The sequence below is a fragment of the Triticum dicoccoides genome, chromosome 2A (genome assembly GCF_002162155.2).
Source record: "Triticum dicoccoides isolate Atlit2015 ecotype Zavitan chromosome 2A, WEW_v2.0, whole genome shotgun sequence".
Classification (NCBI taxonomy): domain Eukaryota; kingdom Viridiplantae; phylum Streptophyta; class Magnoliopsida; order Poales; family Poaceae; genus Triticum; species Triticum dicoccoides.
In genome coordinates, this window is record NC_041382.1 from 230,190,888 (window position 1) to 230,209,295 (window position 18,408).

Genomic DNA, 18,408 nt, shown 5'->3' on the forward strand with positions numbered 1-18,408 from the left:
TAGTGCTTGAACAAACAAGTAACCAACTAGTTATGTTATATTACATTGGTAGTAAGAAACATCTTCCAGGGAGAATAGTTCCGTTAGGGGTTCCTTTCCCTGGGTACGCATGCCCTAAAGTGCATGTCCGGACTGCGAGCGGAGACGCAGGCAAAAACATCTGGGGGCATATATGGAAAATAAATAAAAACCATCTTTTGTTCGCCGACCGAATATTCCCTTAAGAACGCTAGCTTTCGGCTTCACCTAGTCTGAGGTACACATCCGGCTGACCCGGTAGTAACAATCGCAGAGGTGCTCCCCTTATGCCCTAGCCGAATTAACGGGAACGTAGGGCATAAATACAAGAGCCAGGCAACCCAGCTTGGCCAAAACTTAAGTCATATCGATGCATATAATGGCGAAGAAAAGGAACATGCGGAAGAATAACACATGTGCGGGGCATGAAGCCCAGATAGATAATTAAGCTTCTGTGTAAGAAGCCCCCAGGTATAATGAGCGTGGTTAGCGCGTCTATAGTGTGCAAGCGAGGCACAAGTTGGCCCTTAAAGGCCTTGAGAAAGAATAAAAGAAAGAAAGAGAAAAAAGATAGATAATGTATATGCAAAAAATGGACAGAGGAAGGAGACGGACATAGAGTACGGCGCTAGGCGTAGAATCTTCGGAGCCTGGCTGCGTTCCATGGGTTCGGCTCAAGTCGATTATTCGATGCATCCCGCAGACGATACGCTCCACCAGTCAGAACTTGGTCAATAATGAAGGGACCTTCCCATTTGGGCTCGAGCTTGGTCTTTTTCTTCTCCAGCAGGCATAGAACTAACTCGCCAACATTATAAGTTTTGGCCCGTACTTCTCTGCTTTGGTATCTGCGAGCCTGTTGCTGATAGAATGCGGAACGGGATTTTGCCACGTCGCGCTCCTCCTCCAGGGTGTCCAGACTGTCCTGACAATCGAGCTCGGCTTCTCTTTCTTCGTACATGCGCCCTCGAGGTGAGTCATGACTTATGTCGCAGGGCAGAACTGCCTCTGCACCGTACACCATAAAGAAGGGTGTATATCCGGTAGTACGATTTGGCGTGGTCCACAGCCCCCAGAGTACGGAGTTGAGCTCCTCTACCTAGTGCGTGTTAGACTCCTTTAAGGACCGCACTAATCTAGGTTTAATGCCGCTCATGATAAGACCATTTGCTCGCTCAACTTGGTCGTTGGTTTGTGGGTGATAGACGAAAGCATAATCGAGCTTGATGCCCATGTTGCTGCACCAGAGTTTTACCTCGTCGGCCGTGAAGTTCGTGCCGTTGTCAGTGATGATGCTGTGGGGGACACCATAACGGTGTACAACCCCGGATATGAAGTCTATCACCGGTCCGGATTTGGCTATTTTAACAGGTTTGGCTTCTATCCATTTGGTGAATTTATCCACCATGACCAGTAAGTATTTTTTATTATGGGTTCCACCTTTAAGGGGTCGAACCATGTCAAGCCCCCAGACCACGAAGGGCCAAGTAATGGGGATTGTTTGGAGGGCGGTGGGTGGCATGTGGCTTTGGTTTGCAAAAAGCTGGCAACCGACACAGCGTTGGACCAAGTCCTGTGCGTCTGCCCAAGCCATCGGCCAATAAAAACCTGTATAGAAGGCCTTGCTTACAAGGGCCGGGCTGCGGCATGGTGGCCACCGAGTCCGGCGTGAATTTCTGCCAAAATCTTCCGCCCTTCCTCTTTGGAGATGCACCTTTGAAGGACTCCGGTAGTGCTTTTTTTTACACAGCTCTCCCTCGTGGACCCTGTAGACTTTTTAGATCGCCGCACTATGCAGCGTGCCTCATTTTGGTCCTCAGGAAGTTCCTGCCTAGTTAGGTAGGCCAAGAATGGTTCTGTCCACGGGGCAATGATGGCCATTATGACGTGGGCTGAAGGTGTTATTTCGGTGGCAGAGCCTTCGATTATGTCAGAGTGTTCGGTATCAGGCATTTTGGGCCGGGTCTGGACTATTGTTACCGGTGTCCCCTTCCCATACCACGGATGGCTTAAACAACCTCTCCAAAAAGATGTTGGGGGGGACCGCATCGCGTTTTGCGCCGATGCGGGCGAGGATATCCGCCGCCTGATTGTTTTCCCGAGCCACATGGTGAAATTCGAGCCCCTCAAACCGAGCTGACATCTTTCGGATGGCGTTATGATAGGCAACCATCTTCGGATCCTTGGCATTGAAGTCTCCATTTATTTGGGATATTGCAAGGTTCGAATCCCCATGCACCTCCAGGCGTTGAATGCCCATGGAAACTGCCATCTGAAGACCATATAACAGGGCTTCGTATTTGGCTGCATTGTTAGAGTCTGTATACAGTATCTGCAGTACGTATTGCACTGTATCTCCGGTTGGGGACGTCAGGACGACGCCAGCCGCCAGTCCAGCCAGCATTTTGGAGCCATCGAAGTGCATGATCCAATTGGAGTATGCGCCGTACTCTTTAGGGAGTTCGGCTTCCGTCCATTCGGCGACAAAGTCGGCCAATACTTGCGATTTAATGGCTCGCCGAGGTTTGTATGTTATGTCAAATGGGAGGAGCTCAATGGCCCATTTGGCAATCCGGCCCATGGCGTTGCAGTTGTTTATAATATCATTAAGTGGCACTTCCGAGGCTACTGTAATCGAACACTCTTGAAAGTAGTGTCACAGCTTCCGGGATGCCATGAATACCGCATAGACTATCTTTTGATAATGTAGGTACCGTGATTTGCATGGAGTAAGGATAGTGGATACATAATATACCGGCTTTTGAAGAGGGAATTTATGTCCGTCCGCTTCTCGTTTGACGACGAGCACTGCGCTTACAACCTGATGAGTTGCAGCAATGTACAACAGCATTTGTTCGCCGATGTTTGGCGCAGCCAGGATTGGGTTGGTTGCCAGTATGGCTTTTATTTCTTCCAATCCAGCTGTGGCAGCGTCCGTCCACTGGAAGTGTTCAGTGCGCCGAAGGAGGCGATAAAGGGGTGATGCCTTTTCTCTTAAGCGGGAGATAAAGCGGCTTAGAGCCGCCACACATCCAGTTAATTTCTGGATTTGTTTGAGGTCCGTTGGGATAGCCAACTGTGACAGAGCTCGGATTTTGCCCGGATTAGCTTCAATTCCTCTACTGGAGACAATGAAGCCCAGGAGCTTTCCGGTTGGTACGCCGAAAACGCATTTTTCCGGATTGAGCTTGATGTCGTTTGTTCGGAGGTTGTTGAATGTGAGCCGCAAGTTGTCTATTAGAGAGTCGACGTGTTTGGTTTTAACGACCACATCATCTACGTATGCCTCTACTGTTTTTCCAGACATCTCTGAATCATGCACTGTAGTTGCGCTGGCGTTTTTTAGCCCAAAAAGCATTGTGTTGAAACAGAAGGGGCCGTATGGTGTGATAAATGCCGTTGTGGCTTGGTCGGACTCCGCCATCTTTATTTGGTGGTAGCCGGAGTATGCGTCGAGGAAACAGAATGACTCGTGTCATGCGGTAGCATCGATAATTTGATCAATGCGGGGGAGGGGGAAGGGATCCTTTGGGCAAGCCTTGTTGAGGTCCTTGAAGTCGATACATAAGTGCCAGGATTTGTCCTTTGGTACCATCACCAGGTTTGCTAGCCAGTCCGAGTGTGTTATTTCTCTAATGAATCTGGCCTCCAATAACTTGGCTAGTTCCTCTCCCATAGCTTGTCTCTTAGGTTCAGAGAAATGCCGAAGAGCCTGCTTGACCGACTTGAATCCCTTTAGGATATTGAGGCTGTGCTCGGCCAGCCTGCGTGGGATTCCTGGCATGTCTGTGGGGTGCCAGGCGTATATGTCCCAATTGTCACTACAAAAAATACACTTCCGTGATGATACGTGTTTGTCACAGTAGGTCGCTTTTTTGTCATGCATGTACATCCATGACAAATTTATGACAGAATCAAGATAGTCATACCTGTGCTGCCGTAGAAGTGTTCCATGACATTACCAAAATTATCATCACGGAAGTGTCCACTTCCATGACGATAAATCGCGCGTCACAGAAGTGCTTTTGTCAAGGGTGACCGACACGTGGCATCGGGTCGGGTTTTGGATCCGATAAACCGTTAACAGCCCCGACCAATGTGAAATTTCCACGTGTAAAGTTCTTATTGGCCGGACGAAACACGTGTCAGCTCATCAGTGGGTCAGATAGGCGCCTATGATACGTCGACATGTGGCACGGTCCAACAGAGGCCCATTCCTGTGAAAGGCCGGCCCGTTTGACTTGGTGAAAAGGTGGCAGGCCGGCCCATGTAAAGCCTATTAACAGCCTATTCGCATATAGCCCATTTACAGCCCGCTAACCCAAGGCCCATTACGCCCTATCCGAATTTGGCCCAGTAGCGTCATTTGGGCCATCCAATATGATTCCGTCCCGTTTTCACTTCTGTCCCATGTATGGCCCATGATGTCTTTCGGCCCATATGAGGCCCTATGTAACTCTTGGCCTATTAACGACCCATGGTGAAACTGGCCCATAATGAATAGTGTATCACTTTACACCCATTAATGGCCCGTGGTGAAACTGGCCCGTAATGAACAGTGTATCACTTTATACCCATTAACGGCCCATTATTCCGTTGGGCCGTTTCTAGCCCATGTTATCTTTCGGCCTTCTCAGAGCCCATTTATTCTTGGGCTCATTTCCAACATTCGTTTACTTACAGACCGTTACTGTCATTTTCTGCTTGTGGGCCAAATTCAGCCCGTGGTTATAGTCGGCCCGTTTGTGGTCCGTTAATACGTTGGGCCGTTTTCATAGCGTCATCAAATACGGCCTATTAACGATGGCCCGTTACGGTCGGCCCATGAACGGACGATTCCAACTCTAGCCCGTTTACGGCCATAATGCGGCCTGTTATTGGCCCATGTTTGGCCAATCGATCATACAGCCCGTATAAGGCCCAATGATATGGCTCGTAGAAGGCCCATTGTTTCTATGGCCCGTAGAAGGCCTACTGTTTCTACGGCCTGTAGAAGGCCCACTATTTCTACGGCCCGTAGGAGGCCCAGTGTCACTACAGTAAATATTAGCCCATGGTTATTGTGGCCTAGTTTTAAAAAATAGGTTATTGCAGCCACTAGTTAACCGCGGAAAAAGAACTGCAATGACTACAAGCAAACAAATAAACAAGACAACAAGAATAAATAAGCAAGCAACTAACACTAGGCTATCACGGCTATTACACATATTACATCCACTGGGCATCAAAGTTCGCCACCAGTGCAAATATAGGGAACAAAGCAGCATATCATATACATTGGCCGTCAAATCTGGCTACCAGTCTAAATAAACGTGACAGCAAAACAAGAGCATAACTGAAACAACTTCAGAAGAGCTCAAGAAACGTCATCATGGGTATCCACCATGCTGGCAATAAGCTTAGCAAGCTGATTAGCTTTGTCCTGTTTGGCGCTAAAATCCTCCAATGCTTGCTGTTGCACCAGAAAGTATGCATCTGAATGCTCCAGGGACTTCCGCAGTCCTTCCGCTTCTTGTCACAGCACAGCTGATCGATGTCTTTCAGCTTGTAGTTGAGAGTCAAGAAACCGAACTGATTCAGACAGTGAGTTTGAATAGCTTGTGCAAGCGGTAGTGGCCAGTAACTCCAACACTAAACCAAGACAGGATGTGTCACTATCCCGAACCTTATCTGCATTACTTCCTTTACCGTTTCTTAATAAGGCACTCTTCCCCAATATTTTGTCAGCATTCTAAAAGAAGAAATAAGTAGACACATAACAAGTTTAACATGTACTAGTATATGAAACTCATTTAGATGAACCAGTTATTAGTAAGGTGGACAGGATTAAACTACCAAGTCTTCTATTGCCAAGTAATAGTACATATAAAAGCATCAAACAAACATATATCTATGTCCTATGGTAGCAATGGAATCTTAAATTAGAACAGTTGTTCTTCAGGTTTAGGCACTTGTTCTACATGACCAGAGTACAGTAAGACGCAAGAATATAATACTTAAAAATAGAAAATGAACTCATAGACCTTACCACATTCTTGGTTCGGGACCAATAAAGAACAAGGCGTTCCTAGTCATCGTCCAGTAAATGTGTCTCAGGAGAACGTAAGGGAATTTGATGAGTTTCTTTGTCGGTGAAGTATGTTTTCTTCAGGTAATTCCGATACTGCCACCAAGCATTCTTGAAGATAGCAGAGGTATTAGCACATGTTACCTCATCTTGAGTTTCCAAATCGGTCCTTCTCTATAGAGAAAAATGGGAAAATTTGCTGTATTATAACCATCATGGAGGTAGGATGTATGGGACGAAGCAAAGTAATTGCCATGAATAACATTACTTACACATAACTCCTGGACAAACACCTGCAACTGGCATTTTCCTTCATCTTCAGTATAATATTTCCAAGATGGGAAGATACGCACATTCGATTTAACAACATCAAATGCGATAGATGCTAAACTACGACTAGCTGGTTGTGCTTCCTCCACAGGAATAGGCGTACTAACTGGTGGAGTTGGGGTTCGCCGTGATAGTACTGGCCCTTTGGGCACTGGAGCTGCCTTACTAACTGCTCTTGTTTGGGAGCTCTGTGGTGGAGATGGTGTTGTATCAACAGGAACTGGGTTACTATCGGCTGGGGTTGGGGTTAGATTGGGTGAAGCTGGTTCTCTGTCCATCGTAGTAGGGGTATAATCTGCGAGAGTTTGGGTTATGTGTGGTAGGGCTGGTTCTTGTGCATGTACAACCGGGGTGCTATCTCCACCAAGAGGTAGCACTGTTTAATTTGAAGACCGTGTTTTTAGTGCGCTAGATACTGGCATCACCCACTCCAATTCAAATGGCTGATAAACAGGAAACATAGTTGAATGTACAGACATTGTATGAGAGACAGATGCAATAGATAGTGTGGAAAAAAGAGGGCATGAAATAGTTGACATGTATATTGTTTAAATAAAACGGATAGCATGACATAATTTCACATATATGATGTCTATCTAAAGTGGATAGCATAGCATAACATAATTCAAAGATATGATGAATAACTAAACAGGATCGCATGACATAATTCACCTACATGTTATCTAAGTAATCAGGATCGCATCATTTAATTCACATATGTGATTTATATGCTAAACAGAGGGCATTCGATATGATGTCTGAACTAAGAACATGGTGTTGAATATTGTGTATATGATGTCTAAACTATGCAATGCAAGACACCGTATGCATGATATGAGCAGTATAACCATGCCAAGTTAGAGCATACACCTCAGTGGGGGAATAGGACTGGTCATCTGTCTCTGAATCCATCTCTGAGGAGCTATCGGGACCCAACAAGAGATCTGCTTCGACAGGTAGCACTGTCTGCTCTGAAGGCCTTGTTTTCACTCTAGGTTTTTCCATCTCCCACCCAAATGGCTGATTCACAGAAAGAGTAGTTTAATGTACAAACATTGTCGACAAATGGAAATGTAATGAAGAAAAGGATGGGCAAGATATCATTCAAATATATGATGTCTGGTTAAACAGGATGGCATTGCACATTTCACATATATTATGGCTGGCTAAAAGACATGAGACTGCATAATTCCCATATATGATATAGAAACTAAATAGGTGGCACTACAGAACATGTCTAAACTAAGAAGATGACATATATGATGTCAAAAGTAGGCACTGCAAGGCAACATATGCATGATATGACTAACTTCATCATGCCAAGGTAGAGCAAACACCTTGGGGGGTAAATAGGAGTGGTTAGCGGCGTCTGAATCCGCCTCAGAACAGATATCTTCCTCTGGATTACAATCTGGAGAGGGGTGGGGAGGGTTTGCCATTGAACCCACCATGGAGTGATGTCTGCATGACATTGTATTGCCGCGCAAAACTCTTCTCTTTTTCTCCACATGTTCAGCATGACTGTGTACAATAACTGACATGCATATGAAAAAATATGGTGAGATTATGTAAGGAGAGCATGCAGAAATTTAGAGTGATGGTAACAACAAGTGGATCAATGTTTTTCCGTTGAACCAAAATAGCCCTAATGGATCGACGTGAATGTATAGTAATAAGTGATGCAACAAGTGTACAACCTCTTTGCCGTAGCCGTGTCGACCTCAGCATCATTGGGTTGGTCGCTGAAGCAGTTGAGGCAGAGGTGGCTGTCGGAGGTGTGGAGGAAGATCTGGGGAATCTATAGACGGTGTCCAGGGCACTGCTCTGTTGTGATGGATCGTTCTGTCGTTGGAGCAGCTCCGGTGAGCCGTAAGACGTCAAGGCTGAAGCAGCACAAGACAGACATCGTCAATCTCAAGTGGGATTCTAATAGCATATCCAATAGATGATGTAAAATGGATGTAAAATTAACATCACCAAAAACCACCTAACTACAACAGATGAGGTAAAAACTGTTGACTCTGAACTTAACTATCGAAACTGAAATTTACTGTGGAATCTGAATGCTACTGTCGAAACTGAACGCAATGGTAGAAGAGAGGCACTTGACATCTAGTTTAGGGAGGGCCTGCAGTTCATCTTCAACCTGCACCCCCCTGAGCAGCCAGCCACCACCGGCCGAACCGCCGGCCCCAGCGCCGCCTCGCCGCCCTGAAATAACTCGCCACCGCCGCCCCGGCCAGCCCTCTAGGCCCCCACCCCCACCCTGAACCCTAAGATAGATAGTGGGGTACCTCTCTGGCGAGCCCTCGTCCCCGCTGCGGGTGGTTCTTCCTTAACTCCGACGAGCCCCCCCAACCCCTAAAAATCGACTGACCCAAAAGTCGATTCAGTCGACTGAAGTGTGGCTTAATCAGAGCAGAGCAGCAGCACGAGCGAGGGGAGAGAAGCAGCAGCAACTGGGCAATCGAGCGATCGAGCGAGAGCCGGAGCAGCAGCAGCAGCAGATCTGGCTGGTATGGACGCCGCTGCCGAAGGGGCCTCACACTAGGGGAGAGCCGCCGTGGAGATGTCGCCCACGAAGCCGGCTTCAAGGTAGCCGCTCCATGGGGGCGCGGGATGGAGCACCATCGGCGCCGGGAGGACGAGTTAAGGAGAAGGTGCAATGCGATGAGTGTACAACCTCTTTGGTGGCGCCGAGTAGGCCTCGGCTTCGTCCGAGGAGTCGGTGAGGATGTTGCGGTTTCGGTGGAGCAGGTTAAGGTGGCGCCATGGGGATGGAGTAGCCACGATAGACGAGGCGATCGTCAGAGCAGCTCCTTGGAGGTGGAGGACGGGGTGGCTGAACCGGCGGGACGGCGAGATGGACGATGGATCCTCATCCGGGGAGGTTGACGAGGGACATCGAGCTGTTGCGGTGGACGACGTTGTCAGGGAAGAGGCTTCGGTTGGGCAGCGGTGACATGGCGGATGGAGGAGGGTGGGGTTTCGCAGCTGGAGCGGAGAGGTTATGGCGGCCTGGGATTTCGAATGGCGAAAAGGGGGCGATGGGAGGGGGTGAAGCATGACTTAGGAACGTGATTGTCCAAAATGTAGGGTGTGTTACAAAAGTACCCCCCACCGATTTGAACTAGCGGCCCTTTCGGCTCAGGGATAGAAGGGGGATTTTGCGTGTCGGGATTTGGTAGCTGGAGGGAGTTTTCACGCGCGTTGTAATTTCGGGATAGCATGGCGCGGGTTGTGAAGGCGCCAGTTTTGGGAGCACGATATTTGAATTTTTGGGATATAACAAGACGCGGGTTGAATTTTAGGGACAAGCCTAACGTGTCATAATATTGTACTTGTACGTACCAAATCAATTCACACTTCCCTCAACCAAAAAGAAAATGAAAAAAATAAAACTATTCACACCACACAAAGAGAGAGTCTTGCCCCGTTTTACTATACAAATGCTATTCAAAGCTACTCCCTCCTTCCATCTATATAGGGCCTAATGCGTTTTTCGATGCTAACTTTGACCAAATATTAGAGCAATGATATATGACATGCAACTTACATAAAGCAAATTCGGCTGTGAAAGGTTCTTTCAATGATATAATTTTCACATTGTGCATGTCATGTACTATTAATCTTGTCAATAGTCAAAGGCTGTCTTAAAAATCTCATTACGCCCTATATAGATGGAAGGAGGGAGTATGAATCCATGTTATGTCCGATTAAATTTTTCCGCTTGCTGTATAATGCATGTAACCTACTCATACCAACATTTTAGTGCATTCCAAATGTCTATACTACCGCTGCAATTCGAACTAAATTTGAATTCGTTTCTCTATTTCAATAAGAATCTACAATCATGATTGTTGCCAACTTCAACCATCATAGTTTCCTTGCTATCCGCCAGATATAAATCAGACGGCTTATAATGCAGGATGGTAGGCACACCATCATCAACAACTCCGTTTTTATAAGAGTAGAGATAAAATATATTAAATGTAGTATACCATGTTTATAACCACACCATGTGTATCACCGTTATATATATTCACACATCCGTCGGTTTGAAACACTATGATAAATTCTTCAAATATCCGAATTCGCTTTTTATAATGAAGTATATATGATCTCTATTCGTCTTTTACACCCACACAACCCTCTTATCTTTGTAGCTAGCGCTAACTTTCTCTTGTGCATGCACACGCCTGCATCCCTCTCGCCCTCCCTCAGCATTCTCTAGCTCCATCGTGCAAATTCGTCTTTTCACTTTAGGTCGTTCACCCACGGTGTGTGTAGGCACCCCAACTCCTTCTTTACGGCACACATCGATCGATATGCCTCTCTAGCCAGGTGTGCCTAGCACAAACACAAGCTTCCCCTCTTCTCTTGTCACCGTCCATGCCTCACTCCCACCACTCTTTTCATCGTTCTCGTACTCGCACACTCCTCCCCCTCGATATAGTATGTCTCTCGTACCACCTCATACATGCATCCCTCTCTCTCTATCCTTCTCCTCGTGCCTCATTTGCTTCTAACACACACATGCATGTATACCGATCGATCTCCCAACATATACCTAGATCGACTTTAACTACCCCCATCGATCGACGTACCTCACAAGTTATGTCTCTCCTTTCTCTTACAGAGGGCGATTGATCTTCCTATGTAGTTACGTCTGCTTACCACAGCCACATCGCCCCCCTCATCATTTGTGCATGCCTCCTAACACGTCTCTCACACGCACGTGCACAGACAACAAGCAGCCATCTCCTCTCTTATTGATATTGCGGGCGTGCCCTCCATTTGTCTAGCAAGACTATCCCACAATTTGTTAGAAGCAACTCCACTACCACCCCCTCCAACACTCTAGCTCTGTCTCTCTCCCAACCTTACTCATCTTTTGCACATATGCATGGATGTCGATCGATCTCCCTTAATACATGAGGCAGATCGATCTCTTTAATACATGAGGTCGGCCTCTCTCCTCCTCCACACATATACCAGCCATTGTACCTCTATAGTTAATTGGGCCTCCCTCTTCGCCCACCACACACTGATAGTCGAGCGCTGCAGGTAAGTATCCATGCCACAGAGACAAACTACGCATGTCCCATCTCATGTTCCAGTAGGCCAGCCACTCTATATCTTTGATGTGGGCACACACAAATTCGATGGCACTCTTTATCGATCGCGCGCGCACACACACACACACATCATCCCTCTCTTCGATTCTATGGACACCTCAAGCCGATGATACCTCCACTCTCTTCTCGTGGATCGCCCCCTCTATATATATGTTATATCCAGGACTCTATTTCACACACATTGCATATGTTAAATTTTTTGATTGACCCCCCCCCCCCACAAAAAAAACTCTCAAGAACCCACACACTACATCTCTCTAGGTTTGTATATCTATCACACAACCCCACGTAGGTGGTGTACGTATACAAGAAGAGAATAGGTGCACCATGCACGTACTCATGTTTCATGCCCAGCCATACCCGTGCGGGTACACGGTGGAGCTCATTTCTCCGTAGAAGCTGAATTTGTTTTTGAAACATCAAGTGGCCAGAGACTCGAAAACTTATTTTCCCATTAGTGACTTGTCAGGGCGGTGGATTTTAGTTTGTATGATAATGCTGCATCCACCTAAAGTAACAAAAGTTCTTACGTAAACTTCCTAGTAATTCCCTGTTCATAGGTGCAACATTACTCCTAACATTTGTAATATCAGTTTGAAACTTGTAATATTGCCGTGTCCTATTCCTGTGTTTTCAAAATCCTGCGAATCAAACAGGTCCTGAGTTGGTGATGATGTTGTGCCTCCCATCTTTCACCAATAGCCGTCGGATCTAGATCTGACGCATACAAACCAAGCTTCTCCATTTTTGCAAAAAGATGCCCGCACTTGTTCCCTATTTACAAACAACTCCTTGTCTCTCACAATCAGCCTCATCTCCTCCCCACCACATCTAGGAGTAGAAGGCCGTGGAAAAATCTGGCGCGATGGCCGCTGCTGGAGCCGTCCACCCCCAATCTTGTTGTTCCGTGCAATGCACGGGCATCTATGCACGGGAAATTATGTCGAACAGGGCTAGTTGTAAGCAGGCTAGCTCTACAGCCATGATGATAGTCACTGCAGACGGTGAGGCTGACTATGGTATGCAAAACACGGCGCCTATACTCAGGTGTCATCTCCGGCGCAGGGTCTTGTCACTTCACTGTGAGGAGCAGCACGTAATAATTTGACCAACGGATAGTACAGTGCTAGTACTCCTACTACTACTCCTACATTGGTAGTACTACTACTAGTACTAGTAGCACCACCATCTGGATTTAGGAGTACTACCACGTCCATCTGGATTTTAGAATTTGACTAGCAATATCTAGTAATGCATGTCACCAAAAATGTACTACTCCCTCTGTAAATAAATACATGGTGTTTTATTCCTATCGGCGAGAGAACTTAATGTTTTTTGCTACTCCTAACTAGAGTACTAATAGGATCACATGCAATGAACTAAACATTGCATGTCATGTTTGGTAGTCTCAAGTCATTGAAAGCATGCACGACCCACATCTCTCATTGGTTGATATGTCACGAAAGAAGAAACAAGGAGGGATTTAATGCATCGTGCCTAAGTATTTTGGGATTATTTGGTTTTTGTAAGGTGACTTACACAACATTTTTTTACATGCATTAATATTTTATTAGTTAAATCAAAGGTCAAAACTTGGCGCAAAATGCAAAGGGGACCAATAAACCAGTAAACATCAAACTTCTCTCGTTTGGCCCCAACTACAGGTCCGGTGAGATGACTATACTGCACCGGCATGGAGGGGGACGCAACTTCATTGACTTACGGCAACTGCCTTTGGGTGAATGGCATGTGGCTCCAGGGGGTGGCTGGCCCACCTATCATACAGACAAAGGCAGGTGCCGTAGAGGGCCAAGGAGTTGTACGAAATCCTACGCACCTACGCACGCTAACCAAGGGATGAGTGATCACTTGAATCGCAAGATCAGTTGACTAGAAGCTACGCTAGACCCATGGAGGCGATGAGCGTGTGCATCAGCCGGCTATGCCAGATGGTCCACGACGCCGGCCTGCGGCCCGGCACCGAGGAACGTCTCCAGGTAGTATTGCTTGAGGCTGCCAGGGCGAGGGACCACTTGGACGACAGCTTCGTCTCCCTGTTCGACTAAGTCCTCATCGGTTTCCTCGACAAGTTCACCGTCGTCAAGAAGCTTGCAGACGACTTTGACATAAGCCTCCAGTCGACGCGCCCAGGCTTTGCGATGCCCGCCACCCTCAACGGCCACTATGGTAACAACCTCTTCGACGCACTGGTGGCCCTGCGACTGCCCGCCTTCGCACCAGAGAATGTCCACCTCGAGGTCGCGCTCGCCGTGCAGCGCCTGGCGCAGCAAGACACCATCGACATAATCACCCACGTCTACGCACAAATCATCCACAAGGACTACTACATGTAAGAGGAGGACGATAGGACACTGGCCTTCTTGGAGCGCAGGGCAACCTTGGACAGCACTGTTCATAAGCACGTTGAGCTGGCCGCCAATGCCGCTTCTCCTCACACGTCGGTTGGTGACCCGGTGCACTAGGGCGTGAGGATGTCGTTGAACGTTGATGGATCAGTATGTATTTTTATCTTTCCGTCAAATCCATGTAGTAGTATATGATACTATGGTAATTATCTTACCTTTGGCATCAACTTCATAATTTTCGTACGTACTCCATGCATGAACGGCGCCAGAACCAAACTTCTCATTACTCTAGGCAAAATCGTTATTTTCTATCTATCGGTCGCGCCATGGAGCAGAACCAAATTTTACAAGTTACGAGTTCAAAAGGAAAATCCTGCCGTGTTCGCGTCGCACCCCCACACGGTTGGTCCAGCACGCCGCTGAAGCGGGAATGCGTGTGGTGTTGCATTTTCACTTACAAGTGGGACCGCAGTTGAGCAAACCGACTATCGGCAAACCCCCACCCCGCCCACCGCGCGATGGCTGAGAAAATAGGAGGGAGAAGAGATGGCTGTAGCACGGACTCGAAGAAAATTGTTGTCGGATGGGACTCGTGTGGGTGGTGTGTGGCGTACTGCTAGACGTGAATGCTAGTTATGGCCCATGCCACCCCACTATATCGAGCCTATATCGAGGTACGTAGAACAAATTTCCTGCTGTCCGTGCTCAGCCCTCCTCTATCTCTCTTCTCAGCCAGCCAGCGGACGCGCGGAGCCCATTGTCTGTTTGCTCACATGCGGCCCCACATGTTAGTGAAAATGCAAGAGGACCCACTGAACCTGCACATCTTTCACCTCGACGTGCTGGTGATGAAAGACAAATCCAATAAAGATCTCCGGTGGCCGCTTTTGGAGTTACTCAAGAGTAGTAAGATTCTATTTACAGCTTAACCCAAAATGCACATCTCGTGGCTTCAACTACCACTCTATTTTCTTTCATGACATGACCTGGATGTTGGATGTCCCACGTGTCGGCAAAAGGAGGAAGAACCCGACGAAATCTTCGGTTCTGCTCTCGGATGAGATTAGTGCACTTGTTGATACTCCTACTAGAATAGAGGCTAGACATGTGACTAGATGCGAGGAAGCAACGCCTACTTCTTTACACTCGAAGAAGAAAGAAGCACACAAGATTGAGCCTCCGCAGATCAACAATGAATGCATCGAGAAGGCACTAATCCAACTTACAGGAGTAGTAAAATGTATTCTTGTGGTTCTTGTTTTCTTTGGTCTTGCTTTTCTAGTCAAAATTATCGTTGGAGTTCGTGCAAAATGGAGGTCCGTTTGGGGTCGTGCGTTGGAGTTGGCCTTACAAGTGGGACCACAGTTAAGGAAACCGACTATCGGCAAACCCCCACCTTGCCCGCCGCGCGATGGCTGAAGTTAGAGGTAAAAGCACCCCAAGTACCCTAACTTGCATGGAATGTGATGATTTAGTCCCAAACTTGCAAAATGTAACTCCCATCATACCCCAACTTGCACTAGATGTGATGATTTAGTCCCCAGCCTATCACAGCTTAACAAGTGGCAGCCAGGTGGCTTGACCGGTCTTCGTCCGCAATTTTGCATGAAACACCTTGTCGTCTTCTCTAATTAACCCACAATAGTGAATGTTAAGGTGCAGTTAACTGCAGGAAACACCGACTGATTTGTGAATGAACTTGAAAAGAAACTTTGCTTCAGGGCAGGGCATGACAGGGCAGGAGTACTAAGCTGAAGCCTAAAGGAACAAAAGTAACTTACATACTTGATTGTAACCTAAGAAACAAAAGAACGGCGAAGAACTGACGACTAGCTACTACTAATTAGACACAAGCAGCATTTTACAGCTGTTGTGCTACGTGTTGATACTGCCCAGCAGTCCTTTCACAGGATCGGCGAGCTGCTCGGGTTCCTCTCCCATGGCTTGGCCTGAGCGCTCGGGCCGGGCCATGCCGACCGCGCCGCCCATGGGCTGCATGAACACGGGGAGGCCCCTACTCGTCGTTGCGCCGGTGGGGCTCATCCCGAGCCCCAGGAAGTCCAAGAAATAATATGGTGTCAGATGGATGTCGTTGGTGGTGGCGTGTGCCGTACTCCTAGACGTGAATGCTTGTTCTGGCCCATGCCACCCTACTAATCCTACTACTTACTCCTACTATATAGTACTAGTATCGAGGATTCGAGGTGCTGGTTACATACAGCGAACACATTAACATATGGCTACAGTAAAAACACCCGCCCGACGCGCGAAGCATGTGAAGCTAGTACAAATAGTGTACTACTATTGTTGATTGGCCTCATCCGATAACCTGTTGCAATGCACGTACAATTATGTATTCGGAAAATATTTTTTTGCCTCGTCGCACCACTCACTCAGAGAAGCGACTCGAAAGCCATTCATAAATTTAGTAAGTTTATCACAGGCATATCATTTTATTACATACAACAGGTCATCAACCCACATCGACAACGAGGATACATTATAAATACTAAAGTTTTCACCACACAACAAATAACAAGCCATGAAATGGACTTCAACTCAACCATTCCGCGGTGTTGGAAACGCTTGCTTTGAACCACAAGTGATTCTCTGGGATGGGAAATCCGTTGTCGATCTGGAGACCAATGCAGGACTGATCATCCAGGCTGAAGCGTCCTACTATATCAGTACCAGGGTAGGGAACCACCCAAATGTCCGAGGTATAGACACAGTTGCTTCTCATAAATGTGTCAATAGCAGTTGGATCGCCTTTCACCATCATCAGATAGTTTTGTCCAAGGAAGAGCAACTTTTCTCCAATACTATCAATTCTGTGCCAGGGAGAAGGAGTTGGCGCTAGCACACTAGTATCCATCCCGAATACCATGCAAGGGGTGTTGGAATAGGTCCGGAGAGTGCGACCATGGGAGACACCTGCTTCCTTAGCAGTAACATCATCAGTGGGTTGTATACACACAAGAAGAGGTGAAACATCGGAATTAGTTGCCAGGTGCCACACAGTATATGGGCGCTGCTCGTGATCATCACCATCGGCATCTCCCCCCTGGTTATAAATTTTTTCAAGTATAGGTGGTGGGATGTTCACAGGACCTTGGAAACACAAGAAGAAGGTTAATTAGTAAAGGGAAACTTGCTAACCCGCATGCATGTGGATGAAACAATTATAATTACGGTGGAAGACAAACGTACCGAAACTACGAGGATACCATGCAAAAAGAGTGCCACGAGTGGTGGCAGCAAACACAAGGCCCTCGTATTGAATTGCATCACAGTAATCATTCGTGCACAGAAACTGATTTTTGAGCAATGTCCATCGAGTCAAACCACTAAGGATGGCAACAAGCTTGTCGAAGATAGCAACAATTTCATAGTTGTTGTAATTCCAAGAGCGGTTGGGAACTCGACAAATTGCTATTTTCCGTAGAAGACAATCACCATGATCGTATTTGAACGCGCGTACATTACCGGTGTGCTCAACCTCTGGGTAGTGTGCTGAGATTTTTGGAAGTGGAACCCTGTGACGAGTGTACACATTCACAAGTTCCCACTCGCAGTTGGACTCAATGTTAACAACCCAATCTCCATTTGCACCTGCCCAAGCCTTGCCCTCAAGGGATGGCATCTTAACATCATACGTATCATTATTAAGCGGCATCAACTGGCACAGGGCGAGGCCTCCGTCGTGCCGGCGCCAGTCATCAGGGTCACGGCAAAGAAGATAGGGGAGATCAAACCGCTCATTGACTCTTGGGTTCTTTGTAATGATGTTATTAGTTGAGTCGAGAATGGGCTTGAACGAACCTGCCATGCTAGCCAAGGTGATGACGTCGCACCGATCAATGAGTTCCTCCACCATGTCATCTTTCAGATCGGGGGAAACAATAACAGGGTCGTTTCTGGCCTGTTCCCTCCATGGAGAAGACGATCGAACAATGGCAGAAGAAAGGGTGAAGGGCTGAAGGAAAATGGAGGAGGGAGAGGAAGAGCGTGTGACAGCAGTTCCAAATCGAGAGGGAAAGGCAAAGAGTCGGTGGACGGTTGCGAGTTTGCCACGGTTCACGAAGAGGCGCCCCTGCCTACACATCCGTTCGGAAATACTCCTACTACTCGCCGTCGTCTCACTGATATGTTGGAACGGGACCACATGTCAACGAAACATGGTGTGTAATTTCTCGTGCAAAATGCGATCTGGCCGTGTTGGCCCGAGGTGCCGCATTAGTTATCGACCTTTATTTTTTTAATGGCGTGCCGATCAGTTTTGAAGCACGACTAACTGGTACTGTACGTGGAGAGGATGACAGCAGGGACCCGCCAAGGTCATGGCAGTACGCAAGCAAGTGCCTCCTTATTTCAAGCCAATAAAAAATGGCTCCTCCTAGTGGATTTCTGACATCTGGGTCCCATGCCATTGTCAACGTAGTCAATAAATGAGAGAATTGCACAACGAGCGGCTGACACAAGGGACCCA

At 47.3% G+C, this 18,408-nt stretch overlaps 1 protein-coding gene across 1 annotated transcript in view; it reads right to left on the reverse strand.

Annotated features, from left to right (window-relative positions):
• Nucleotides 1–2,812: 2,812 nt before the first annotated feature.
• Nucleotides 2,813–18,408, reverse strand: part of LOC119352555 — a gene marked incomplete at its 3' end in the record, with an annotated part of 42,096 nt that continues 26,500 nt past the window's right edge. The window contains exon 2 of the mRNA XM_037619146.1: nucleotides 2,813–3,178. Coding sequence (XP_037475043.1) covers nucleotides 2,813–3,178 — 366 coding nt within the window. The remainder of the gene's footprint in view (nucleotides 3,179–18,408) is intronic.